At 46.1% G+C, this 27,381-nt stretch overlaps 1 protein-coding gene and 1 non-coding gene across 2 annotated transcripts; one reads left to right on the top strand and one right to left on the bottom strand.

Annotated features, from left to right (window-relative positions):
• The first annotated feature begins 14,081 nt into the window (after nt 1-14,081).
• TRNAD-GUC (transfer RNA aspartic acid (anticodon GUC)) lies at nt 14,082-14,153 on the top strand. Its single transcript has one exon. It is a non-coding gene; the product is annotated as a tRNA-Asp (tRNA).
• Nucleotides 14,154-14,834: 681 nt separating this feature from the next.
• Nucleotides 14,835-23,586, bottom strand: LOC123182598 (carnosine N-methyltransferase). The gene is made up of 18 exons (XM_044595229.1): nt 23,362-23,586; nt 22,195-22,267; nt 22,058-22,101; nt 21,389-21,431; nt 21,143-21,313; nt 20,821-20,976; nt 19,361-19,426; nt 19,170-19,214; nt 18,983-19,056; nt 18,242-18,306; nt 18,095-18,161; nt 17,881-17,994; nt 17,150-17,223; nt 15,774-15,871; nt 15,513-15,572; nt 15,359-15,427; nt 15,235-15,288; nt 14,835-15,135 (listed from the first exon to the last, which is right to left on the bottom strand). Exons 1-18 carry the CDS (start codon nt 23,439-23,441, stop codon nt 15,064-15,066), a joined length of 1,425 nt encoding a protein of 474 aa, XP_044451164.1. The 5' UTR covers nt 23,442-23,586; the 3' UTR covers nt 14,835-15,063.
• Nucleotides 23,587-27,381: the final 3,795 nt, after the last annotated feature.

The following is a 27,381-nucleotide window of genomic DNA, read 5'->3' as shown; positions in this document are numbered from 1 at the left end:
AGTGACTTGCCGGTAACGAGATTGAACGAGGTATTGGGATACCGACGATCGAATCTCGGGCAAGTAACGTACCGATTGACAAAGGGAATTGTATACGGGATTGCTTGAATCCTCGACATCGTGGTTCATCCGATGAGATCATCGTGGAACGTGTGGGAGACAACATGGGTATCCAGATCCCGCTGTTGGTTATTGGCTAGAGAGGTGTCTCGGTCATGTCTGCATGATTCCCGAACCCGTAGGGTCTACACACTTAAGGTTCGATGACGCTAGGGTTATAAGGAAGGTTTGTATGTGATTACCGAATGTTGTTCGGAGTCCCGGATGAGATCCCGGACGTCACGAGGAGTTCCGGATTGGTCCGGAGGTGAAGATTTATATATGGGAAGTCATCATACGGTCACCGAAAATATTCGGGGGTATACCGGTATTGTACCGGGACCACCGGAGGGGTTCCGGGGGTCCACCGGGAGGGTCCACCTGCCCCGGAGGGCCTTATGGGCTGTAGGTGGAAGGAAACCAGCCCCTAAGTGGGCTGGGCGCCATCCCCCCTAGGGCCCATGCGCCTAGGGTTGGGGGGAACCCTAAAGGGGGGCGCCCCCCTTGCTTGGGGGGCAAGCCCCCTCCCCCTTGGCCGCCGCCCCCTCTAGATCTCATCTAGAGGGGCCGGCCCCCTTCCCCCTTCTCCCTATAAATAGAGGGGTGGAGGGAGGGATGCAGCACCACATCCAAGGCGCAACCCCTCCTCTCCCCAACACCTCTCCTCCTCCGCGTGAGCTTGGCGAAGCCCTGCCGGAGAACTGCCACTCCACCACCACCACGCCGTCGTGCTGCTGTTGGAGCCTGCTTCCTCAACCTTTCCCTCCTCCTTGCTGGATCAAGGCGCGGGAGACGTCACCGGGCTGCACGTGTGTTGAACACGGAGGCACCGGTGTTCGGTGCTTGGATCGGATTCTGCCGCGATCTGAATCGCTACGTGTACGACTCCTCCAACCGCGTTCTTGCAACGCTTCCGCATCGCGATCTTCAAAGGTATGAAGATGCACTCCCCTCTCGTTGCTAGTAAACTCCATAGATTGATCTTGGTGATGCGTAGAATTTTTTTTAATTTCTGCAACGATCCCCAACAGTGGCATCATGAGCTAGGTCTATGCGTAGTTTCTATGCACGAGTAGAACACAAGTTGTTGTGGGCGTCGATTTTGTCAATTTACTTGCCGTTACTAGTCTTATCTTGATTCGGCGGCATCGTGGGATGAAGCGGCCCGGACCGACCTTACACGTACGCTTACGTGAGACAGGTTCCACCGACTGACATGCACTAGTTGCATAAGGTGGCTAGCGGGTGTCTGTCTCTCCCACTTTAGTCGGATCGGATTCGATGAAAAGGGTCCTTATGAAGGGTAAATAGAAATTGGCATATCACGTTGTGGTTTTGGCGTAGGTAAGAAACGTTCTTGCTAGAAACCTATAGCAGCCACGTAAAAATTTGCAACAACAATTAGAGGACGTCTAACTTGTTTTTGCAGCATGTGTCATGTGATGTGATGTGGCCAGAAGAATGTGATGAATGATATATGTGATGTATGAGATTGATCATGTTCTTGTAATAGGAATCACGACTTGCATGTCGATGAGTATGACAACCGACAGGAGCCATAGGAGTTGTCTTAATTTATTTATGACCTGCGTGTCAACTGAAACGTCATGTAATTACTTTACTTTATTGCTAACCGTTAGCCATAGTAGTAGAAGTAATAGTTGCCGAGACAACTTCATGAAGACACGATGATGGAGATCATGATGATGGAGATCATGGTGTCATGCCGGTGACGATGATGATCATGGCGCCCCGAAGATGGAGATCAAAAGGAGCAAAAATGATATTGGCCATATCATGTCACTATTTGATTGCATGTGATGTTTATCATGTTTTACATCTTATTTGCTTAGAACGACGGTAGCCTAAATAAGATGATCTCTCACTAAAATTGCAAGAATTGTGTTCCCCCTAACTGTGCACCGTTGCTAAAGTCCGTTGTTCCGAAGCACCACGTGATGATCGGGTGTGACAGGTCCTAACGTTCGCATACAACGGGTGTAAGCCAGATTTACACACGCAATACACTTAGGTTGACTTGACGAGCCTAGCATGTACAGACATGGCCTCGGAACACGGAAGACCGAAAGGTCGAACATGAGTCTTATAGAAGATACGATCAACATGAAGATGTTCACCGATGATGACTAGTCCGTCTCACGTGATGATCGGACACGGCCTAGTTGACTCGGATCATGTATCACTTAGATGACTAGAGGGATGTCTGTCTGAGTGGGAGTTCATAAATAATTTGATTAGATGAACTTAATTATCATGAACTTAGTCTAAAATCTTAGCAATATGTCTTGTAGATCAAATGGCCCACGCTAATGTCAACCTCAACTTCAACGCGTTCCTAGAGAAAACCAAGCTGAAAGACGATGGTAGCAACTATACGGACTGTGTCCGGAACTTGAGGATCATCCTCATAGCTGCCAAGAAAGCATATGTCCTTGAAGCACCGCTAGGTGAAGCACCCGTCCCAGCAAACCAAGACGTTATGAACGCCTGGCAAACACGTGTTGATGATTACTCCCTGGTTCAGTGCGGCATGCTTTACAGCTTAGAACCGGGGCTCCAAAAGCGTTTCGAGCAGCACAGAGCATATGAGATGTTCCAAGAGCTGAAAATGGTTTTCCAAGCTCAAGCCCGGGTCGAGAGATATGAAGTCTCCGACAAGTTCTACAGTTTTAAGATGGAGGAGAATAGTTCCATCAGCGAACACATACTCAAAATGTCTGGGTTGCACAACCGCTTATCTCAGCTGGGAGTTAATCTCCCGGATGATGCGGTCGTTGACAGAATCCTTGAGTCGCTCCCACGTAGCTACAAGAGCTTTGCGATGAACTTCAATATGCAGGGGATGGAAAAGACCATTCCTGAGGTATATTCAATGCTGAAATTAGCGGAGGTGGAGATCAAAAAGGAACATCAAGTGTTGATGGTGAATAAAACCACTAAGTTCAAGAAAGACAAGGGTAAGAAGAACTTCACGAAAGACGGCAAGGGAGTTGCTGCGCCCGGTAAGCAAGCTGCCGGGAAGAAGACAAAGAATGGACCCAAGCCTGAGACTGAGTGCTTTTATTGCAAGGGAAACGGTCACTGGAAGCGGAACTGCCCCAAGTACTTAGCGGATAAGAAGGCCGGCAGTACCAAAGGTATATGTGATATACATGTTATTGATGTGTACCTAACCAGCGCTCGTAGTAGCTCCTGGGTATTTGATACCGATGCGGTTGCTCATATTTGTAACTCAAAGCAGGAGCTGCGGAATAAGCGGAGACTGGCGAAGGACGAGGTGACGATGCGCGTCGGGAATGGTTCCAAGGTCGATGTGATCGCCGTCGGCACGCTACCTCTACATTTACCTACGGGATTAGTTTTAAACCTCAATAATTGTTATTTAGTGCCAGCTTTGAGCATGAACATTGTATCTGGATCTCGTTTGATGCGAGATGGCTACTCATTTAAATCCGAGAATAATGGTTGTTCTATTTATATGAGAGATATGTTTTATGGTCATGCCCCGCTGGTCAATGGTTTATTCTTAATGAATCTCGAACGTGATGTTACACATATTCATAGTGTGAATGCCAAGAAATGTAAGGTTGATAATGATAGTCCCACATACTTGTGGCACTGCCGCCTTGGTCACATTGGTGTCAAACGCATGAAGAAACTCCATGCAGATGGACTTTTGGAGTCTCTTGATTATGAATCATTTGACACGTGCGAACCATGCCTCATGGGAAAAATGACCAAGACTCCGTTCTCCGGAACAATGGAGCGAGCAACCAACTTATTGGAAATCATACATACTGATGTGTGCGGTCCAATGAGCGTTGAGGCTCGCGGTGGCTATCGTTATGTTCTCACCCTCACTGATGACTTAAGTAGATATGGGTATGTCTACTTAATGAAACACAAGTCTGAGACCTTTGAAAAGTTCAAGGAATTTCAGAGTGAGGTTGAGAATCAACGTGACAGGAAAATAAAGTTCTTACGATCAGATCGTGGAGGGGAATATTTGAGCACGAATTTGGTACACACTTAAGGAAATGTGGAATTGTTTCACAACTCACGCCGCCTGGAACACCTCAGCGTAATGGTGTGTCCGAACGTCGTAATCGCACTCTATTGGATATGGTGCGATCTATGATGTCTCTTAGCGATCTACCGCTATCATTTTGGGGTTATGCTTTAGAGACTGCCGCATTCACTTTAAATAGGGCTCCGTCGAAATCCGTTGAGACGACACCGTATGAATTATGGTTTGGAAAGAAACCTAAGCTGTCGTTTCTGAAAGTTTGGGGATGCGATGCTTATGTCAAGAAACTTCAACCTGAAAAGCTCGAACCCAAGTCGGAAAAATGCGTCTTCATAGGATACCCTAAGGAAACTATTGGGTATACCTTCTACCTTAGACCCGAAGGCAAGATCTTTGTTGCCAAGAATGGATCCTTTCTAGAGAAAGAGTTTCTCTCGAAAGAAGTAAGTGGGAGGAAAGTGGAACTTGATGAAATACTGCCTCTTGAACCGGAAAGTAGCGCAGCTCAAGAAAATGTTTCTGTGGTGCCTGCACCGACTAGAGAGGAAGTTAATGATGATGATCAAGGAACTTCGGATCAAGTTACTACTGAACTTCGTAGGTCCACAAGGACACGTTCCGCACCAGAGTGGTACGGCAACCCTGTCCTGGAAATCATGTTGTTAGACAACGGTGAACCTTCGAACTATGAAGAAGCGATGGCGGGCCCGAATTCCGACAAATGGCTTGAAGCCATGAAATCCGAGATAGGATCCATGTATGAAAATGAAGTATGGACTTTGACTGACTTGCCCGATGATCGGCGAGCCATAGAAAATAAATGGATCTTTAAGAAGAAGACAGAGGCGGATGGTAATGTGACCATCTATAAGGCTCAGCTTGTCGCTAAGGGTTATCGACAAGTTCAAGGGGTTGACTACGATGAGACTTTCTCACCCGTAGCGAAGCTGAAGTCCGTCCGAATCATGTTAGCAATTGCCGCGTTCTATGATTATGAGATATGGCAAATGGACGTCAAAACGGCATTCCTTAATGGTTTCCTTAAGGAAGAATTATATATGACGCAGCCAGAAGGTTTTGTCGATCCTAAGAATGCTGACAAGGTGTGCAAGCTCCAACGCTCAATCTATGGGCTGGTGCAAGCATCTCGGAGTTGGAACATTCGCTTTGATGAGATGATCAAAGCATTTGGGTTTACGCAGACTTATGGAGAAGCCTGTGTTTACAAGAAAGTGAGTGGGAGCTCTGTAGTGTTTCTGATATTATATGTGGATGACATACTATTGATGGGAAATGATATAGAATTCTTGGAAAGCATAAAGGCCTACTTGAATAAGTGTTTTTCAATGAAGGACCTTGGAGAAGCTGCTTATATATTAGGCATCAAGATCTATAGAGATAGATCGAGACGCCTCATTGGTCTTTCACAAAGCACGTACCTTGACAAGATATTGAAGAAGTTCAATATGGATCAGTCCAAGAAGGGGTTCTTGCCTGTATTGCAAGGTGTGAGATTGAGCACGGCTCAATGCCCGACCACGGCAGAAGATAGAGAAAAGATGACTGTCATCCCCTATGCCTCGGCCATAGGGTCTACTATGTATGCCATGCTGTGTACCAGACCTGATGTAACCTTGCCGTAAGTTTGGTAGGAAGGTACCAAAGTAATCCCGGCATGGAACACTGGACAGCGGTCAAGAATATCCTGAAGTACCTGAAAAGGACTAAGGATATGTTTCTCATTTATGGAGGTGACGAAGAGCTCATCGTAAAGGGTTACGTCGACGCTAGCTTCGACACAGATCTGGATGACTCTAAGTCACAAACCGGATACGTGTATATTTTGAATGGTGGGGCAGTCAGCTGGTGCAGTTGCAAGCAAAGCGTCGTGGCGGGATCTACATGTGAAGCGGAGTACATGGCAGCCTCGGAGGCAACGCATGAAGCAATCTGGATGAAGGAGTTCATTACCGACCTAGGAGTTATTCCCAATGCGTCGGGCCCGATGACTCTCTTCTGTGACAACACTGGAGCTATTTCCCTGACCAAGGAGCCCAGGTTTCACAAGAAGACCAGGCATATCAAGCGTCCCTTCAACTCCATTCGTGAAAATGTTCAAGATGGAGACATAGATATTTGTAAAGTACATACGGACCTGAATGTCGCAGATCCGTTGACTAAACCTCTTCCACGAGCAAAACATGATCAACACCAGAACTCTATGGGTGTTTGATTCATCACAATGTAACTAGATTATTGACTCTAGTGCAAGTGGGAGACTGTTGGAAATATGCCCTAGAGGCAATAATAAAATGGTTATTATTATATTTCCTTGTTCATGATAATTGTCTATTGTTCATGCTATAATTGTGTTATCCGGAAATCGTAATACATGTGTGAATACATAGACCACAACATGTCCCTAGTGAGCCTCTAGTTGACTAGCTCGTTGATCAATAGATGGTTACGGTTTCCTGACCATGGACATTCGATGTCATTGATAACGGGATCACATCATTAGGAGAATGATGTGATGGACAAGACCCAATCCTAAGCATAGCACTAGATCGTGTAGTTCGTTTGCTAAAGCTTTTCTAACGTCAAGTATCATTTCCTTAGACCATGAGATCGTGCAACTCCCGGATGCCGTAGGAATGCTTTGGGTGTACCAAACGTCACAACGTAACTGGGTGACCATAAAGGTGCACTACAGGTATCTCCGAAAGTGTCTGTTGGATTGGCACGGATCGAGACTGGGATTTGTCACTCCGTATGACGGAGAGGTATCTTTGGGCCCACTCGGTAATGCATCATCATAATGAGCTCGATGTGACCAAGTAGTTGGTCACGGGATCATGCATTACGGAATGAGTAAAGTGACTTGCCGGTAACGAGATTGAACGAGGTATTGGGATACCGACGATCGAATCTCGGGCAAGTAACGTACCGATTGACAAAGGGAATTGTATACGGGATTGCTTGAATCCTCGACATCGTGGTTCATCCGATGAGATCATCGTGGAACATGTGGGAGCCAACATGGGTATCCAGATCCTGCTGTTGGTTATTGGCTAGAGAGGTGTCTCGGTCATGTCTGCATGATTCCCGAACCCGTAGGGTCTACACACTTAAGGTTCGATGACGCTAGGGTTATAAGGAAGGTTTGTATGTGATTACCGAATGTTGTTCGGAGTCCCGGATGAGATCCCGGACGTCACGAGGAGTTCCGGATTGGTCCGGAGGTGAAGATTTATATATGGGAAGTCATCATACGGTCACCGGAAATATTCGGGGGTATACCAGTATTGTACCGGGACCACCGGAGGGGTTCCGGGGGTCCACCGGGAGGGTCCACCTGCCCCGGAGGGCCTTATGGGCTGTAGGTGGAAGGGAACCAGCCCCTAAGTGGGTTGGGCGCCATCCCCCCTAGGGCCCATGCGCCTAGGGTTGGGGGGAACCCTAAAGGGGGGCGCCCCCCTTGCTTGGGGGGCAAGCCCCCTCCCCCTTGGCCGCCGCCCCCCCTCTAGATCTCATCTAGAGGGGCCGGCCCCCTTCCCCCTTCTCCCTATAAATAGAGGGGTGGAGGGAGGGCTGCAGCACCACATCCAAGGCGCATCCCCTCCTCTCCCCAACACCTCTCCTCCTCCGCGTGAGCTTGACGAAGCCCTGCCGGAGAACTGCCACTCCACCACCACCACGCCGTCGTGCTGCTGTTGGAGCCTTCTTCCTCAACCTTTCCCTCCTCCTTGCTGGATCAAGGCGCGGGAGACGTCACCGGGCTGCACGTGTGTTGAACACGGAGGCACCGTTGATCGGTGCTTGGATCGGATTCTGCCGCGATCTGAATCGCTATGTGTACGACTCCTCCAACCGCGTTCTTGCAACGCTTCCGCATCGCGATCTTCAAAGGTATGAAGATGCACTCCCCTCTCATTGCTAGTAAACTCCATAGATTGATCTTGGTGATGCGTAGAATTTTTTTTTAATTTCTGCAACGATCCCCAACACGGCCGCACCTCCCCCCTTGCTCCTTATATACGGGGGCAGGGGGGCACCCTAGAGACACGACAATTGATCTCTTGATCTCTTAGCCGTGTGCGGTGCCCCCCTCCACCATAATCCACCTCGATAATATCGTAGCGGTGCTTAGGCGAAGCCCTGCATCGGTAGAACATCATCATCGTCACCACGCCGTCGTGCTGACGAAACTCTCCCTCAACACTCGGCTGGATCGGAGTTCGAGGGATGTCATCGAGTTGAACTTGTGCAGAACTCGAAGGTGCCGTGCGTTCGGTACTTGATCGGTCGGATCGTGAAGACGTACGACTACATCAACCGCATTGTGCTAACGCTTCCGCTTTCGGTCTACGAGGGTACGTGGACACACTCTCCCCTCTTGTTGCTATGCATCACCATGATCTTGCATGTGCGTAGGAATTTTTTTGAAATTACTACATTCCCCAACACCTATCCCTCCTCCCTTGTCACCTGACGCGCTGCTGCGTCAACCCCAGCCGCGACGCCCGACATTTCCACCGATGGTGAGGCCTTCCTCAATCTCTCCAAGCTCTGTCACCGTGCATCTTGGAGGGGGAACGCGACGCCCTTGGCACCAGAAATCGGCCTATGATGGCGGATCGACGGTGCGGCTCGCCTGATGTACAGTCATCCTGAAAGTCGTTGTTGGCACCGGAAATCGGCCTAGGCTGGCCAGATCGATGGCACGGCTTGACGGCGGTCGGATCCGGCTACTCACGGCCTGGAGACGTGGCTGGGAGTGGAGAAGGTGGGTGAGATCTCGATGGAGGGGTTGGGAGGCGCCGATGAGCATGGAGGGGAGGGGATGGTGAGAATGCAGGGGAGGAGGCAGAGACATACCACGGGGGGGATGTGGCGGCCGGGACGCCATGGCAGAGAGGGGTGGTGGGGGCGACGTCGTGGCGGAGAGAAGGACTGGGAGGGTGAGAGAGCGAGGGCTGCGTGCGGTGAGAGTGGTTGAGGTGATACGACAGGGTAGTTAAGCTAAAAAACTGAGTAGGTGAAAAATAATTTATTTATTTTCTCATGTTTATTAATATAAAATATCATTTATATATGTTTATATATTTGTATGTAAATTCAGGTAGCCATTTTTTGCAAATAAAAGTAGTTGTGTTAGTCTCACATTTGTTTTTATGTACTATACATTATATACTTTTATAATGTAGTATAAAATGTATTCCACTTTTGTTCGTTAGAGATAAGAAGCGATGGATTTGGATGATACTTTAAAAATATCAACTAACATTAACATGTAAAATTTAACATGCATTATGGCAAAATATTTCAAATGCCCGTGGCAACGCAACGGGCATTCTACTAGTAGATATAGTACTATAATATAGTGTGATACAGTGGGGGAATTGCATTGGGGATCCTTGGTGTTGTCCCCCCTACATCTCCACCCACCAACTGCGTTTAGATTCGAAAGGTATAGTACGGGTGGTTTCTATAACCCACCGTATCAATTAATTCACGTGAATATGTCAATGCGTATTTGCATATCCTTTTTCCACCTTTGGTCCCACCAGTCGGGGTAGGAGTTGTTCTACCTTCTACGCACCCAACCCTTTGTTCGCAGTTAATTCAGCCATCCCTGATCAGAGCTCCACACCCGCTCCATCTTTACTCCCTCCTTGCCACTTTCTTACCTTCCCGATCCCCATCACCAGCTTCCACCCAAATCTCCATCGCCGCCATCCACCGCGCTGCTTCTCCGTCGCCGCCGCAACCGCATCTCCGTCGCCGGTACCATACCGCAACCATGTGTACCCCGTCGTCTTGATCCCAGTCCCTCGTGCCGTTCATCCAGGAGCTCGCACCTCTCCCTCTCGTCACCTGTCCCTACTGCAAGAAGGGAGATGTCGAATGGTGGGTTTCCCGCACCACGATGAACCCCGGCAGGCACTTCTACAAGTGCAAGCATCACCGGGTGAGTACTTCATCTTTCCGTATTCAATCTCACATATTCTTTGTTTTTTCTGTTCTAATCAATCCCCTTCTCTAATCTAGAAAGGGAAATGTTCTTTCTGAAAGTGGGAAGGTGAATACATCGACGTTCTCCGAGCCAAGTGGCCCAAGCTGTTCATTCCCCTGGCCATCCAACCCAAGAACAACGGCCCTGCTATGATGTTCATCCTCATCGTCGGTATCCTCAACCTGGTTGATGTTCTTCACCTTTGCATCAAGAACCACTGAAGAGGGAGATTCTCCGACGGAGATGCAGTGCCACAAGGCTGAACCAGTGTTAACTACCTAGTTAATTAACTATTTCAAGCAAGAACTTAGTCTGTCGTTATGTGTGGTCTGTCTTAGGTTTGTCTGAAATTTAGTTTAGCCTGATATTCAGTTCAATTTGTGTTATCAGGAGAATCATATGTTGATATTCTCCTTTAGTTTATCTTTAGTCCACCTCCGACAGGAGGTTAGCTTTTCAGGTAGCACTAAAGTACTGATCTGTGTTGTTAGCCTATCCTTTTTCCACCTTTGGTCCCACCAATCGGGGTAGGAGCTGTTCTGCCTTTGGCGCACCCAACCCTCTGTTCGCAGTTAATTCGGCCATCCCTGGTCAGAGCTCCACGCCCACCCCATCTTTACTCCCTCCGCGCCGCTTTCTTACCTTCCCGATCCCCATCACCAGCTTCCACCCAGATCTCCATCGTCGCCACCCACCGCGACCGCTTCTCCGCCGCCGCCGCAACCGCATCTCCGTTGCAGGTACCATACCGCAACCATGTGTACCTCGTCGTCTTGATCCCAGTCCCTCGTGTCGTTCATCCGGGAGCTCGCACCTCTCCCTCTCATCACATGTCCCTACTACAAGAAGGGAGATGTCAAATGGTGGGTTTCCCGCACCAAGATGAACCCCGGCAGGCAGTACTACAAGTGCGAGCATCACTGGGTGAGTACTTCATATTTCTGTATTCAATCTCACATATTGTGTGTGTTTTCTGTTCTAATCAATCCCATTCTCTAATCTAGAAAGGCAAATGTTCTTTCTGAAAGTGGGAAGGTGAATACATCGACGTTCTTTGAGCCAAGTGGCCCAAGCTATTCATTCCCCTGGCCATCCAGCCCAAGAACAACGGCCCTGCTACGATGTTCATCCTCATCGTCGGTATCCTCACCCTGGTTGATGTTCTTCACCTTTGAATCAAGAACCACTGAAGAGGGAGATGCTCCGACGGAGATGCAGTGCCACAAGGTTGCACCAGTGTTAACTACCTAGTTAATTAACTATTTCAAGCAGGAACTTAGTCTGTCGTTATGTGTGGCCTGTCTTAGGTTTGTCTGAAATGTAGTTTAGCCTGATATTCAGTTCAATTTGTGTTATCAGGAGAATCATATGTTGATATTCTCCTTTAGTTTATCTTTAGTCCACCTCCGACGGGAGGTTAATTAGTTATTGAGGGTTTTCAGTTGTTTACACAAAGTAGAAGGGAAAAAGAAAAAAGAATGGCCCACCGCTAACACTACCAATTAGGGCAACTCCAATATGGATCATCAAATTGCCCCTAAATATTCGGATTGGGATCAGTCTGGACATTTTTAGCCGTCCAACGGTGGTTATCAAAATTTGTCTGCATCAGTTCAAATGTCCAAAATCTCACAAATCAAAACCAAATTGCGGCCGGTTTGCAGGCATCCCGATGTCTGCCACATATGCATCTGGCAATGCGGACACACCAAAAACCCTCTCCCATCGCATCGGCGCACCTCCACGCCGCATTCATCTGGCAATGCAGACCCACCCGAAAAGCCCTCTCCCACTGCATCCACTCACCTCTGTGCCGCATTCATGCCTGTTCAAGTCGGACATGACATGACGAGATGGCTTCCGACTGCATTCAACCAGTTGACCGACCATCCGCCTGCCGGACATTCATACCGGTGCGGCGAATAAGACACCAACTCCAGGAGTCCCACATTAAAGCCGTTGCTCCGCCTCTCCCACCGTGTCCGCTTGCTCTCCGCGCCGCATTCATCATGTTGGTTCAGAGTGGATGCGACAAAACGGGATGATGAGACGGCTTCCTACTGCATTCAAGCTGGTTGATCGGCAGTCCGCCTTCCCGACATTCATAGCGGCGCGGCGAACAAGAAGCCAACTTTGGTCACCCGCATTCAAACCGCTGCTCCGCCTGCCTGGGTGTCTGCTATTTATAGTTGGACGGCGATGCCACAAAATCTGACCCCTCCATGCCCCATCTCCCTCCATCCGAGCCACCAGGATACTGCCACTTCCTCCAATTCTCCTTCGTCTATTGCCGTCGCAATGGCCGCAACCGCCCATGGGGTAGTGGAAGAGCCCGATGATGTGGAGCCGCCATGAAATCGCCATGAGCCTATGTATTCGCCTCCCCTCTACCTGCCGCTCCGCCAACTGGTGACCAGGGGGTGATCTCGGCGCTTCCGCCCCGGTTAGTAATTTAGGCTAGGGTTTTTTAGTCCTCGCAGATGCGGCGCTTCTTCTTGGAGTTTGTCTTCCGTGCTCCGATCCTCCTCGCGTCCGTCCATCTGGACATAGTCGACGAAGCTCCGACGTTTCCTGTCGTCTCCTTGGGGCGGTGAGGTTAGGGTTCCTTATCAAGTGGCAAGATTTGATGTCAGGTGCTTCAAATCTATTCAAAGGTTCAACGATGACAACTGCGACTCCAGGGCGCTGATCCTTAGGGCCACGTGCACGAAGACTTTCCGGCTATCATCGACAAGGTCATGCCGGCTCCGGTAGGGGAGCGATGACAATGGCGTGTCGGCGGCTCATTCTGACGGCGGTAGTGGTTGTTCGGTGGTCTTGGAATCTTGATGTTTTTTTAGATGCTTTATACTTCCGATGAACTTTGATAATAGATCTGGATCATTTTCAAAAAAAAAAACTCTGTGTTGCGTGGACGTCCATAGCTCCCACAACTCAGGGTGTTCATGAGTAGGGTTATCGCGGAATCTAAAAAAAAGAATAGGGTTATTACGGTGATGGTGCACTGATCCCCGGCGTGCGTACGAGAAAGATTTCTCTGGTGGTGGGGGTGTTCATGAAGGAGAAGCCACAGGTCACATGGAACACTGTGCTGCTAGAAAACAAGAGGACTTTGTCTGTGGCGGAATCTACTAGTGAAGGCAAGAACAGAGCGAGCGTGCTTAGCTGCTTGGTGGGCCCTGAGGGAGCTAGTTGGTACTGTATAGTAATAGTCAACTTAGCTTCAGTTCGAACATAGCACAAGCAAGTCTGTTGTAGTATAGTGGTAAAGTATTCCCGCCTGTCACGCGGGAAAGCTTACATTATGTGATCTGTGTAGCCCGCGTAGGACATAAAATGGAGCTCTATCGCTAGAACACTGTAATCGTTAATCCCTGTCTCCATTTCCAGTATCTTAATAATATGATTACTAGCGATTGGACTGTGGCAGTGAGCATGGCATCTCTAGGCCAGGTCCAGCCTCTGGCATAGCTCTGCGTGGACGCCCATAGCTCCGACAACTCGGGGTGCTCCTCCCCGCTCTCATGGGTAGGGTCATGATCATGACGGACGGTGGTGGTGGAGGTGGAGCACTGGTCGCTGGCGTACGATAAAGACGTGTCCAGTGGCCGTGGGGGAGTTGATGACGGAGAAGCCACGCACGGGTCCCTCTCTGGCGTACGAGAAAGATGTCTCCGGTGTGGGGAGTTGATGACGGAGAAGCGACATATCACGTGGAATGCGGTGCTGCTAGTGCTTCTGCTACGCATGAAAAACAAGGAGACTTCTTTTCAGTGATGAAAAATAAGGAGGCTCTGTATGTGGCGGAATATAAAAGGCAAGAACAGAGCGTGCTTACTGCTTCGCTGCTTGGTCAGGCCTGAAGCAACTAGTTATTGTCCGTTAATTAAGCTTTCCATTCGATCAAAGCACAATTAAGTCGTTGTAGTATAGTGGTAAGTATTCCCGCCTGTCACGCGGGTGACCCGGGTTCGATCCCCGGCAACGGCGTTCTTATTTTTGCTCCCCTCAAATCTGAATTTTGCTTACGCCGGGCTTCTATAGCAGGGGCGATGCTATTCCGCGCGCGCGCGCTGGAACGATCGGTTTCCGACAGGCGCAAATCTTTCCTGTTTTGGTTAATTGAGGGGGGAAAGTGCCACGCGCCCGGGCCCCCACTGTTGGAATCAGGGGGGGAGAAAAGATTAGGATTGAGCGCTGTAGCGGTCGGTCGCGCAGGAGTAAAACCGCTATAGCAGACAGGACAAACATGTTTGGCTTGGGTCTTACAGGTAGCCCACAAAAGCAAAAAAAATTGAAGTCAAACTTAACAATCTTTGACCAAGTTTGTTGAGAAAACTGTTTATATCTGCTGTACTAAATATAGACAACATGAAAGTATGTCTCGTGATGTATCTTAGGATAAGTATTTCATAACATGGAAGTATGATTTGTGATGAACCCTAGGATATGTATTTCGTGTTCTAGATCTATATGTTTTCCTCTACAAACTTGGTCAAAGTTTGTAAAATTGGACTTTTTTTAAACTACATTGTGGAACAGGAGTACTGAATTCTTTTGGATTCGACGTTGTTTCGAGATAGACTATCGGCTGCCGTTATAACACGTCACCCCCAGCAACAAGTAATGGTCAAACCTTCTTTCGAGGTAGTACATCACGTCGCCGTTTGCTAGAAGTGAAGTGACCCCAAGCAAATTATATCACAGGATTCACGGCACAGTTTTTCGCTCTGAGGTCCAAGTATCAACAGTAGTATATCATGGTGCGACAATGGCCGCACCAACACATCATCCTCGTTTGTCCCAGGATAAACATCACCAATGGGACTGGCCCAAATCACTCTTTCTAAATTTCTAACAGCTTTGACGCGAATTTCACACCAGATGGAGGATCTTCGCCTCACTGGCGCTTTTTAGCTTTCGATCGAGACGCGTCCTTCCTCATCGTCCAAAATGCGGCGCGGTATCGATTCTGCAACTCAAACCAGATGCAGAGATAAGACTGGTTGCCGTACATGGATTGAATTTAATGTTATACGTCACGTAATTCAATCAACTGTTAGTAGGTTACCTGCATCATCGATACCATATTTGCTGTGTAAGTGGTATCTATCATTTTCTCCATCTGAAAATTGCATGTTAATAAAAATCTGTGGAAGCAGCCACAGTCAATTTATAGTGCATAAGCCCCTCACCTCCATCACAAATCCATAATGGTAAGCTACCCTTTTCACGTCTTCCAAACTTAGTTCAATAGACATATCCTGAGTTCAAGGAGACAAATTATGTCAACTGATAATGCCACCTTCAATTAGTATAAATAAAGGGGGTCGAGAAAAGAGTAATTACATCATCTGGTCCATAGGCATCAGCAAAGTGATAAAGAAGCGGACCCATGTTTACCCAGATCTGTTGATTCAAATTGCAGCAATTATTTATTGATTACATTAAGTACAGAAAGAGCAAGTATAATAGCACTGGAGAGTGGAGAAACAACTTATAGTACTAAATAATGACTTCCTACCAATCAGCTCACAAAATAACATGTGCAGTACTGGTTCTCATGAAGAGTAGATATTATAATTAAAATATTAGAGCAAGAGAACTCACTCCACCATCCTTGAGAATTTTTGATATTATCTCAATATATTCAACAATATTGTGTGCCGTATCGAGGAAGAAGCAAGTTACAACAGCATCCCATGCAGCTGGAAGAGCAGATAAGAATTGTAAGAGTGTCAAAACAGCATTTATCCATTACGCAAGTACGGACTACACAAAATGAGAAAAGTAATAATGCAAACAGTAAACAGAGAAATGAAAGAACATTGAACATTTGAACTCCAAGAGGACTTCAACTTGCTGTCATCCATGAGAAAAGTAATAATGCATCAGTAGACTACATGGTTACAGAAGGGGTGTGCTTCAGTCCTCTCCAAGTTAATAGCGACAAATGCAAATCAGATTAAATTAAAGGCTTGTTTTGCAACCACTCAGGCACCCACTACATTATTACAAAACTAGAATTTTCTTTTGAAGTTAACAAAGGCACTCCTAACGCAATTTATGCATTATATGCAGCCCTGAAACAAAACCAAACAAGGTAGCAGAACAAAAAATACTGAATATGTTTCCCGCAAAAGCATACTCCGTACTTCATATGTACATGATGCAACAACAGCACAGATTATGATCTGGCTGTAAATCATGTTTTTCCTTGTGATTTAAAATTCAGACAACCTGACAGACAAAATCAGCTCAAATTTTCATCTCCTTTTAGGATACAAACAAGATGCAGCTTGCAATTATTAACACGTTTATATGCTTAGACAAGATGGAGTGATGGACTGACCCCATTACAGGAGTACCCATGTGTCAATAATTATTTAATCACAATGCTTCTAACAATCTAACCACCTTATTTCAGTTTCCTGCAGTTACATGCCTACTTAATGGAGGATTTTAGCAAGCAGAAGCACAGTTAAGCTGATTCTGAAACAACATATAACTCTTTAGTTCAGAAAGTCGTGTAAGGATTAAATTTTTCTTCATTAATGCACCTAAAACTAGAAGCTTTCCTGGTCCGTGAGAAGAAAGTTCAGTATTCCTTTAACATAATAACCAATAGTTCATGTGGCAAATATGTGCACAACAAGCCAAAGGGCCCCAGAACACTCTTCAAATCATAAATCATTTTGACCCCTATCCAACTAAAAGGCATCATGTCCAACAGTTAGGTGTAGCAGAGATGTGCATGCTGACATGAATATGTGGCCACACAAGAAAGGATCGGGTCCGGATTGATGATATACGTGATAGAGTTGGGGTAGCACCAATTGAAGAGAAGCTTATCCAACATCGTCTGAGATGGGTTTCAACTCTAGCCTACCCCAACTGGTTTGGGATTGAAAGGCTTTGTGTTCTTGTTTGTTTGACCCCTGCTTTGTTTACTAAAGCCCCAATCATAAGAGAGCAAGTGATCTTACATTCTTGGCTTTCCTCATTGTAGACCTCTACAAAATCTCCAGCACACATCGAAAATCCTTCGGTTATCCCAGCACTGTTAATAGAAAAGAGGACCCAAATACAAGTGAGCTAAATATACCAACGTGAAACATACAAACATATGACAATCAGTGTATCCGTGAGAAATCAAAGTCCACACTCGATAGAAATAAAATTTCAGCTTTTGCCTACAGAATAAAAACTGCCAGCAGACTGAAACAAGCTCTATCAGTAAACTCAAATTCTAAAATGAAACAAAATTTAGATTAGGAAGTCAAATGTAACTATGCAACGACACATTTTTTAATGCCAAATGCAATTTTTTAACATCCAAAAGTCAAAATTTAGTGGATAAAAAAGTTGGGCCCTCAAACTATTTCCATGGACCCAGGTGACGATTTTCAAGTTCCAGGACCTACATGACACCCCAGAAATAGTTTGAGGACCCATAATGCACTTTGATCTTCGCAAATATTCCATAAGCTGATTCGTATTTCATACAGAATCCTACAACATAATTTACCTACAAATGTAGTCAGCATAACTGTACTTGGGCCCATGGAAATACTATAATCTAAATGCACTCAATAATACACATATCCCAAATGTACGGCTTGCACCAAATGTACAAAGAATGATGCGTGGAAACACATTATTTTTGTAGAGGTGCTGACACTGAAAATAAAGAAGTTAAACACAGTGTACTCAATACCTTGAGGGATGAATATCAGGAAATGAAACAGCCCGAAGTTGATCTTTGTCTGAAAGAGAATTGCAATTGTTGTGTATCCAAGGATAAATGGTCCATTCATTGGCCTCTTGGGTGCTGATAGGAATATGTGATATTATTAGCATTATGAACACAGTTTGATAAAGATGTCGATTGCTTATAATATCTGTTGCACAGAGTTCATAGATTAGCATACTGGTTTAGAATGAAACTTGAACAGATCATCATGTAATATGAGAACTCATTTCCCTGGCTTACAAAACCTGTTCAAGGGGGAAAAATACAGAATTACAAGAAATATATTGTATTGGCTAATCTTCAACTCAACATCACCATACAGTACCCAGAGAAGAGATCTCCAGAGCCAATCTCCCAAGCCCAGCACCAGGGACTAAACATGAAGGTGGCCTGTGATTTTCAGAACATACACAGATCAGTGCTGGAAGACTAGAAGTAAATCTGGAAGGAAAAAAACTTCTGTTTGTTTGTGATGTCAATGGAAATGCTTGGATCCACCATCAATAGCAACTAAAAGAACAGTAATTTCCTCCGCAGTTAGGCTTCGGTGGCATTTATCACGCGCTTCTGACCCAAGATAATAGACTAATATAGCTAAATCCTGAAGGAAATGTGCTAATAAATAGTAGTACCAGTACGCCTGTAATCAAAGATACAAGAGTACAAAGACAAAACACGGATCTGCAAGAACATTATCAATTTGTTCCTTCTGCATGATTCGTTGAACAAATAGAAAAATAGGAAGGCTCAGCCTCACAGGATTCTGGGAGCGCTGAGCAGGTTCAAAACATGAACATTACGGAGAAAACAATACTATCTGAAATGATTTGCCAGTTTTCATTATAATAAGCCTCAGCCCCACCCGCCAAGCAAGCAGACTAGTGAGCACAAACACAAAGGAGATGACACTGTTAGATATTCCTATCAACCAACTATCCCACAACGACAAAAAACTATTGCCAGTATCCACTCTTAAAATCGAGATCAATTCTTAATCTTAGCAAATGATTTGAAAATGTACAGTAGCTCTTCATTACTGAAACAACAAGAGACAATGCATGTTTACCTGCTTCGGTCAGGAAAAAGATGATTAAGTTCCTCAAGAATTGGTTTATAGCACTCATCACGTTCAATTTGACCCTGGGACAAAAACAATTAAAGGTAAAAAGATAAACATTAGAACAGTATACAGAAAAATAGAAGGTCTACATCAAGCGCATTGTAAAACAATCTACAGTTGAACAGAAAATTACCTCCTGGGCCCAGTCTCTCACAATATTTCTTATGATACATCTTACCTACATAAATAGTTAAAAAAGTGAATGCCAGATGAATCAAAGCAGATAGAATTCTGAGAAGAACAATTACTTTGTCAACGCCAAGAAAAGGAGAATGTATCAAATGCAGGCAAAAGGAGAATGTATCAAATGATAACAACAATTACTTTGTCAACGTCAACTGGAGGAACATCCAGTGGCAAAGATGGAGCCCTGCGGTGCCCTGGAGTTACCTGAAATGAAGAAAACATATTCGTTATAATCAACAGTTATTTAAACACAATATTATCCACAAATAGAAGGCACAAAAGATTATATTATAGAACAGGAATCAGTGCTTGATAAACTGAAAGTGGTTCGTGAAATGTTTTGTGATACCCTGTCCTAAACTTTATGAATAGTTCGCTGTTAGCTGAAGCATTGACTGGTTCTGCAAATTAGGAAAGCTGAACCATTTCCAATTTTAACTTAATCTGATGGGAGTTTCCTATGTCCAATCCTTAAATTTTGGTGGGGAGGCTATGGCATGGCACCGACGGCTCAATCACTCTGGCTAAGCTGCAGGTTACCTGACCTGGCGCCCCAATCACCTTCTGTACATTTCTTTTGCTGGTGGTACAGAACAATCTCTATGGTGCCAGGTTCTATGCAGGCTGGGTTGAACTCCTTGATCACCCTTTGTGCTTGGATGATTTGGAATCATCGAAATGATTATGCCCTCAACGGGAGTTCGCCTAATGTCCAGAAGGTGCTGCTGGCTATTAAAGATGAGGCGCAGCATTGGTGCATGGCTGGGGCAAAAGGCTTGGCCAGGCTGACCATGGGAGAGTCGTGGTTTGGCCATGGTCGAGTGTTGGTCATGCTTTTCTTGCTTGCGGCGCTCTTTTTATAGCTGTTTTAGTGGAGTATGTGGCTGTGTGTTTGTACTCTAGGTACATTTGTTATTAGTGCAATGCTGTGCAGCTTTCCTGCGTATTCGAGAAAAAGGAACTGCAAGTTGCCAGGTTTCAATTTGGCTTAAATTGGTTCAAAATTCACCCAGTGAATCTTTGGACTTTTGAATAAATCCCTTAAAGGCGCAAATAAACGCCATATAACCCACTTTTATGTAGAAATCCAAGAACACAGGTGAATGTCCTATTTGTATTTTCTAACACTATGAAGCTCTTTAAAAAATGTCGAACTTTTCAAAGAAAGTGACTATTCAACAAAACCCTCGAGGATTGGTACCTGGAAGAAAGAGTACCAGTACATTACCTGGTTTACTCTTTGCCAGGCATATTTTTGCAATACAACCTCCTGAAATAACTTGGGGATAAATCTATTCATCACATACCCTATTTACAGAAGAGTCTTTATAAAGCGCATTTGAGTCTAGTCCTAAATTCAGCACATATCACATCAGAAGTTCAGAATTATCAGGGTCTTTAAGTAATGGTTAGTGGTAATATATTGACTGATGTCTCCTGAGACATATTACAAGTTCTCAAAGAGAACATAACAAGCATTTCCATGTTTGTGCAAAGTCATTTAGACATTTCAAAACAAAATTATGTCTGATAGGAATTTTGAATTATGCATAGGTGAATTATTTGGAATAAAAACGGATCTTGCAACATGAGCTTACATTTTCATCAGTAGAAGATGCAAAGCAATCTGTATCTTGACAGTTAGCAGCTGCACTCGCATCTTTACCATCATTACATGATTTATCTTCACCTTGGGATATCCCCAAGTTGCAGGCAGCAGGCTGGGAGCAGCCCACCATGTGGACTTCCTCATCCTGTTTAATATAAATCAGTCAGACTATACATGCAACATAAAAGGGGAATTCGGCAACATATCACCAATGCTGTAATCTAAAAATATGATAACAGAATTCTAAGTGAAAACACTCATTATCATGTTTAATGTTTTAAGAAATAAACTGATTCAGACTGAGGAGTTACCTTCTTATTCTCAGTTTCTCTAGTATTTGCACCTTCCTCTGGGCAACAATGCTGAACAAGCAATTCGGAATTATTTATGGTATCAGCATGACTATGTCCGTGCATGTGCTCTGCACAATCATGACAATCACCATCTACACACTGACTCATGTCGAAAGGAGGTTCAAATGCCTGCAGTTCTTTCTTTTTTAAGAATACCATCACGTGCATTGCAGTTTTCATCAAACAGTCTCAAAAAGACCATACCTCAAGCATATTCATGATAAAAGATGTATTCATGGATATACACCTGCAAGTAATTATGCATCAAATAACAGTAGTCAAAATGTTGAATCAATCAGCACTGAACAGTACGCTATACACACAAAGGCTTCTGTACAGATAGTGCTACACATGGATGGAGCAGGGGGGCATGGTTACCCCCATGGTAAAAAAAATGTTTACCCCCGATTTCTAATGTATTGCCCTGGCAATACCTCACATGTGAGGTTCTTTGTTTAACTCCTCCCCCAACCAACCACCTAGTATAAATTTTCTAGCTCCGTCCCTGTCTTACATGTCATTATCACATCTGATACTGATTTATAGCACATATTTTAAACATCTATAATGCACAAGTGCCAAAACAAATGACAGATATTGAACAAGCATGGCCAAAATTAATTTGAAAAGGGCATAGGTAGTTTTTTCTTCATAATAAGTCAATGGCTTGAAGATAGAGCATCATCCTTAAATCTCAGATAAATATGGATAAAATGAATCAATTGCCCAGAGTCATATCAAAGATCTGAAAAAGTGAGGTTTGATGATTCCATATAGACTAAATGAATAAATTACAGTTAACAAACCACTATTTCAGATGATGTACAGCTTGACAGATAGGTGGTCCAGCATTAAGCACAAAATATTACTTACCATCTCAAACGTTGGTACTTAAGACCAAGGTGGAATAGAAGTTCCTAAACAGAGAAAGGCATCAGAGAGCATATAGCATTATATAACCTGGATAAGTAAAAAAAGGTGAATGTGGGGTGACCCTATGAAAACTAAACCTTGTGGGCAGGAGAAAGCTTTTTGAATGAACGTTCATATCTCTTGACATCTTTCTCTGCTGCATCTTGATAGCTGTTACAAAAGCAAAACAACAGTATTTTGATATTCGAAGAGAACAGGAAAGAAAGGGGGTATGCTGTTTCCATGTCTTTATCTTCTATAGGTATCATTTTGTGCTATCACTAATCAATAAAAAGCAGGAACCATCATAATTGTGTGACATCAATGATGAAACGTCAAAGAAACCAAGACCTGGAAAAATATACATGTCCTGAATATAGTGTTTTAAGTACATCCAACAGACCAACTAAATCCTAGCATTCATATCAGTTAATTCGCCATGTGCGCACTCTGATTAATATAGCCACATTTCTGGACCATCTTACACACCCTCCAACAACTTCAATCCACAACAATCAAATGCAAGAGTGCCAGGAAACTCCACATTGCGTGGTTATCTTTTTTGTTTCCCTCTAACATGATTAAAAAAAAGGCACACCCATCCATGACGTTCGGACTGACGTGGTTGCTACCAAATCCAATCCACTATCGCTTCTCGACCATTTTACACACCCTCCAATGGCTTCAATCAGGAATAATCAAATGCAAGGATACCAGGAAACTCCGCATTATTCGTGGTTATCTATTGATTTTTTTCCATCTATAACATGATTAAATAAACGGCCACTCCCATCCCCAACCTTCAGACTGACGTGCTTGCTCGCAATCCAATCCACTATCCGCTGCAATACATCAATGTTTACATACTGAATCTATCTTATCCACCCTGACCAATGCGCGAGCACAAGAGGGGGGTGGGGGGTGCTATTTACGAACACCCAAACAGTCGAGCACACAGCAAAGCCTTAGCCCCCCGCCATCGCCACCAGTGAACTCGAACTGGGGCAACCATTCCTAAACCCTACAACTCGGAAGGAGACGACCATGAACTCGGGCCGAGCTCCACCGCGAGCTCCAGTCCACCCAATCGGGCCACAGCTCGAAGCAGAGCCGCGGAACTGCCGCGCTCCCCTTCTACACGACCTCTCAATCTCGCGGCGTGGACCGGCGGCGATGGCGGCGGGGGGTGGAGAGCCCAAAGGGATGAGGATGGAACGGGAGGGTTCGCAGAGGAAGGAGAGGATGGGGATCGGGGATTCGCGTACTTGATGTAGGCGGCGATGATGCGGCGGAGGGACTTGATCTCGAGCGCCTCCTCGTGCTCGGTATACCGCCGCGCGGCCATGTTTCCCGGCGGCGGCGGCGGCGGTGGCGGCTAGGTGCTGCTAATTTTCTTCAGATAGAATTGGTTTTTTTTTAGGGGTTCGGATGGAATTGGTGGGTTTGAAATGAGGGGCAGGTTTTTCAAGGCCGTGGGCCTTGGGTCCATCCGACTTTAATGGATTATATTATGAGGGTTTCACTTGGTGATAAATACTCGTATTTGCGCATGACAGATGTGGGACAGTCCAAAAATGACACTTTCAAATATCTAGATAAGGTATGGGAGAAAGTGAGAGGCTGGATTATCAGCAGCAAGAAAAGAAATTCTAATAAAATCAATGGCACGAGCAATTCCGGTGTATTCGATGGCAATGCTTCAGGCTACCCAGGGGATTTTGCGAGGGTGTGACATCAATTATATATTAGTTTTGGTTGGGGAATAAAAGTGACAAACGGAAACCTTGTTGGGTTGCTTGGGTTGTTATGGCATGGCCGAAGAATCTTGGTGGCTTGGGTTTTCGTGATCTAGAAATCTTCAATTTTGCTCTATTGTCTAGGCAAGCATGACGGATTTTTAATGAGCAAAACTCATCGAGCGCTCTAATTTTAAGAGCAACCTACTTCCCCACTTGTACTGTTTTGGAAGCAGAACTGGGTCCTCACCCATCGCAAGTTTGGCACAACGTGGCTGACGGTCTTGATTAACCAAGGCATTATTCGGAGAATTGGAGAAGGTACTTCAAGGCGAATCTAGATCCCTCGACAAGGGATCATGAAGACATTTTCATCCTGTGTTTCTAACCTGCCCCGAGTTGTGTCAGAGATCATAGACCGGAACAGGGAGGTATTTTTCCCGTCGATGTTGAAGCCATTTTACATATTCCTCTCTGTACACGTCAAGTTGATGACTTCTGGGCATGGAATGATGATCCAAAGGGATGATTCTCAGTTCGTTCAGCATACGAAATGTTTGTTGAAGTTAATCTTGGGAGAGAAGCATGGTTAGAGAAGAGGGAAGATGTTTCAAACCCAGCTGCGGAGTCAAGGAATGGTTGTCTCTTTGGAACACTCATGTGCCATCTAAGTTAAGAGTGTTCTCGTGGAGTCTTGCACAACATTCCTTCCCACCAGTGATGTCCTCCAAGGATGGAATATGGCCACCACATGTGTGTTGCCCTCTTTGTAGAGCCTTGGATAGCTGGCGTCACTCACTCAATGATTATAGTATGGCAAGGAGCGTCTGGGGTTGTCAAACAAAGAGATGGTGCAACATAGACCAATGAGACTATGCTAAATTATGGCTTTTCGCCATGAGCGATTTGTTGCTACCAAATCAGTTTATATTGATGGTAGTGACTCTTTGGGCGATTTGGAGTGCGCGCCGAACAGCTATACATGAGGATGTGTTTCATTCCTTTTGCCACAGACCAATCCATTGGTTCATATCTCGAAGATATCAAATTTATGCAAGGTGCAAATGTGGGATCAAGGTTAGCGCCGTCGCCAAGGCTGTCGGTGTCAAAACCGGCGGATCTCGGGTAGGGGGTCCTGAACTGTGCGTCTGAGGATCGAGGGTAACAGGAGACAGGGACACGATGTTTTACCCAGGTTCGGGTCCTCTTAATAGAGGTAATACCCTACTTCCTGCTTGATTGACTTTGATGAATATAGGGGTTACAAGAGTTGATCTACCTCGAGATCGTAATGGTTAAACCCTAGATGTCTAGCCTGTATGATTATGATCGCCTCTACGGACTAAACCCTTCAGTTTATATAGACACCGGAGGGACCTAGGGTTGTACAGAGTCAGTTTACAGAGAAAAGAATCTTCATATCCGAACGCCAAGCTTGCCATCCACGCAAAGGAGAGTCCCATCCGGACACAGGGGAAAGCCCTCCGTCTTGTATCTTCACGGCCCATCAGTCCGACCCATGTCACATTACCCGGATGCCCGGGGACCCCCTAATCCAAGACTCCCTCAGTAGCCCCTGAACCAGGCTTCAATGACGACGTGCCCGGCGCGCAGATTGTCTTCGGCATTGCAAGGCGGGTTCCTCCTCCGAATACTCCAAAGTAGCCTTCCAACATGAGAGCTATATCCGGCTCCGTTTATCAGCTACAACCCTAAGCCATAAGGGCAAAATACTTTAAAATAAGTCATGTCTGTCAACAACTTTTTTTTGGCGAGACGTTATGCTTGGCCTCATTATTATTTCGAACCGTTTTTAGCCTCCCGCTTCGTGTTTCGAGGCACGACCCACATTGACACGTCTTGTCCAAGCAGAGATCATGTCCCCTTATTGCGGGATTCTCATCAATACGGGTTTGGATAATCCAACCGTGTCGTTTGCATGACCCCTTGGGAATAGGCAAGTTTTAAGGCTTGTTAGGAGGCGCTTGATATTCATTGCCTTTATAAAGGGATAAAGACCCATCTTTCTCCCCCACGCCTTCTTCTTCCTCAGCCTTTCCATCCCTGAGCTCGAGCGCCCAAGTCTCGACTTCTTCCATTGCCACCAAGCACTCCGGCCATGTCTGGGTCCGGCTCTCAAGGCAAGTGGGTGGCCTCCTCTATCACCGAGGAGGACATCGCGGGGCTCCGGGAGGCGAGGTACCTGACTGCGGGAATCCCACACAGGCTCCCTGCCAAATGGCAGGTCATCCCCACACCAAAGCCCGGTGAGAGGGTTGTGTGCATCCCTCACTTCCTCCGCGGGTTAGGGTTTTGTTGAGGATATAGACCTGGGAGTCACCCGCCAGGAGGGCCGGGTTACACTAAGGGTCATTGCTAGAAGCCCAGAGCTAAGTTTCAAGATAATGGGCCAGAGATGGGCTGAGACCCGGCGATGGCTTAAAGCTCGTAGTACAATCTTTATTGTTATAATAGAACTTGTAGTGTAAGGCAAGTATTGTTTAGAGTCCGAGCCGGACACTCTTATGAGCCGGCCGGGACTCTAAGGGCTGCTGGGCGTCAGCCTCCCTATATAAAGGGACGACCCGACAGCGGTTTAGGGGCGACAATAATCTCATCGAGAGCCGGGCATAGCTGTTTAGCTCCCTGGCGATCGTAACCCTAATCAATAACACCTCAACTGGACGTAGGCTTTTACCTTCACCGTAAGGGGCTGAACCAGTATAAACCCTCGTGTTTCTTGTCCCGCATAACCCCTTCAAGCTTCCTAGTTGCGATGGCTCCACGGCTAAGTCCTAACTCAAGGACATCTCAACTGGACGTAACCCTAATCAATAACACCTCAACTGGACGTAGGCTTTTACCTTCACCGTAAGGGGCCGAACCAGTATAAACCCTCGTGTTTCTTGTCCCGCATAACCCCTTCAAGCTTCCTAGTTGCGATGGCTCCACGGCTAAGTCCTAACTCAAGGACATCTGTCGTGACAATTCCACGACAGTTGGCGCCCACCGTGGGGCTGGCGCACGGTGGATTTGAGTTCTTGAAGGGCAGCTTCGAAGGGCTCAAGGGATACGCTGTGGGCCGGATGACCAAGAGTCGTCGCGGCAAGCTCTACATCGACGATGCGGACTGGGGCCCCGACGCCGGCTCAGTGGAGTACGGGTACCGGGTCCCCTTTGGCGGAATTCATGTCTTCATTGGCAAGGTTGGTGAGCCGGGCCCCGAGCCGGATCTCTGCGCCGATCTCATCGAAATGGCTCAGCGCGCACGACCCGCCCGGGCCCGGCCTGCCTTAAAGCGCGCTTTTGTGGGGTGCATCCATGGAAGGCCCTCTAATCCATCTGGGTCTGGGGATGAGGCGGCCGCCGGCTCTGACGGTGAGTCGGCCGCTGATGAGTCAAACTTGTTGTACCAGCTTCAAGATGGCAGGCTCATGAGTTATTCCGATGGCAACAGTATTCCGGACCTTTTTGAGCCGCCAAGTCAGGTCGGAGTTTTTATGGCTGGTGCGCAGCCTGTTCAGAACCCCGCTACTGGATCGGAAAACC

This window comes from Triticum aestivum, chromosome 1D, assembly GCF_018294505.1.
Source record: "Triticum aestivum cultivar Chinese Spring chromosome 1D, IWGSC CS RefSeq v2.1, whole genome shotgun sequence".
Lineage (NCBI taxonomy): Eukaryota > Viridiplantae > Streptophyta > Magnoliopsida > Poales > Poaceae > Triticum > Triticum aestivum.
This window is presented reverse-complemented; position numbering and strand designations above follow the sequence as displayed.

What these genes read in the sequence shown, in the direction of transcription:
- LOC123182598 (XM_044595229.1), bottom strand. Translation starts at nt 23,441, where the DNA reads ATGGCCGCGCGGCGGTATACCGAGCACGAGGAGGCGCTCGAGATCAAG. An exon ending in ATCATCGCCGCCTACATCAA is followed by an intron (nt 22,268 to 23,361) that starts GTACGCGAATCC and finishes CTTTTGTAACAG; the next exon opens with CTATCAAGATGCAGCAGAGA. An exon ending in ATGCCTATGGACCAGATGAT is followed by an intron (nt 15,428 to 15,512) that starts GTAATTACTCTT and finishes CCTTGAACTCAG; the next exon opens with GATATGTCTATTGAACTAAG.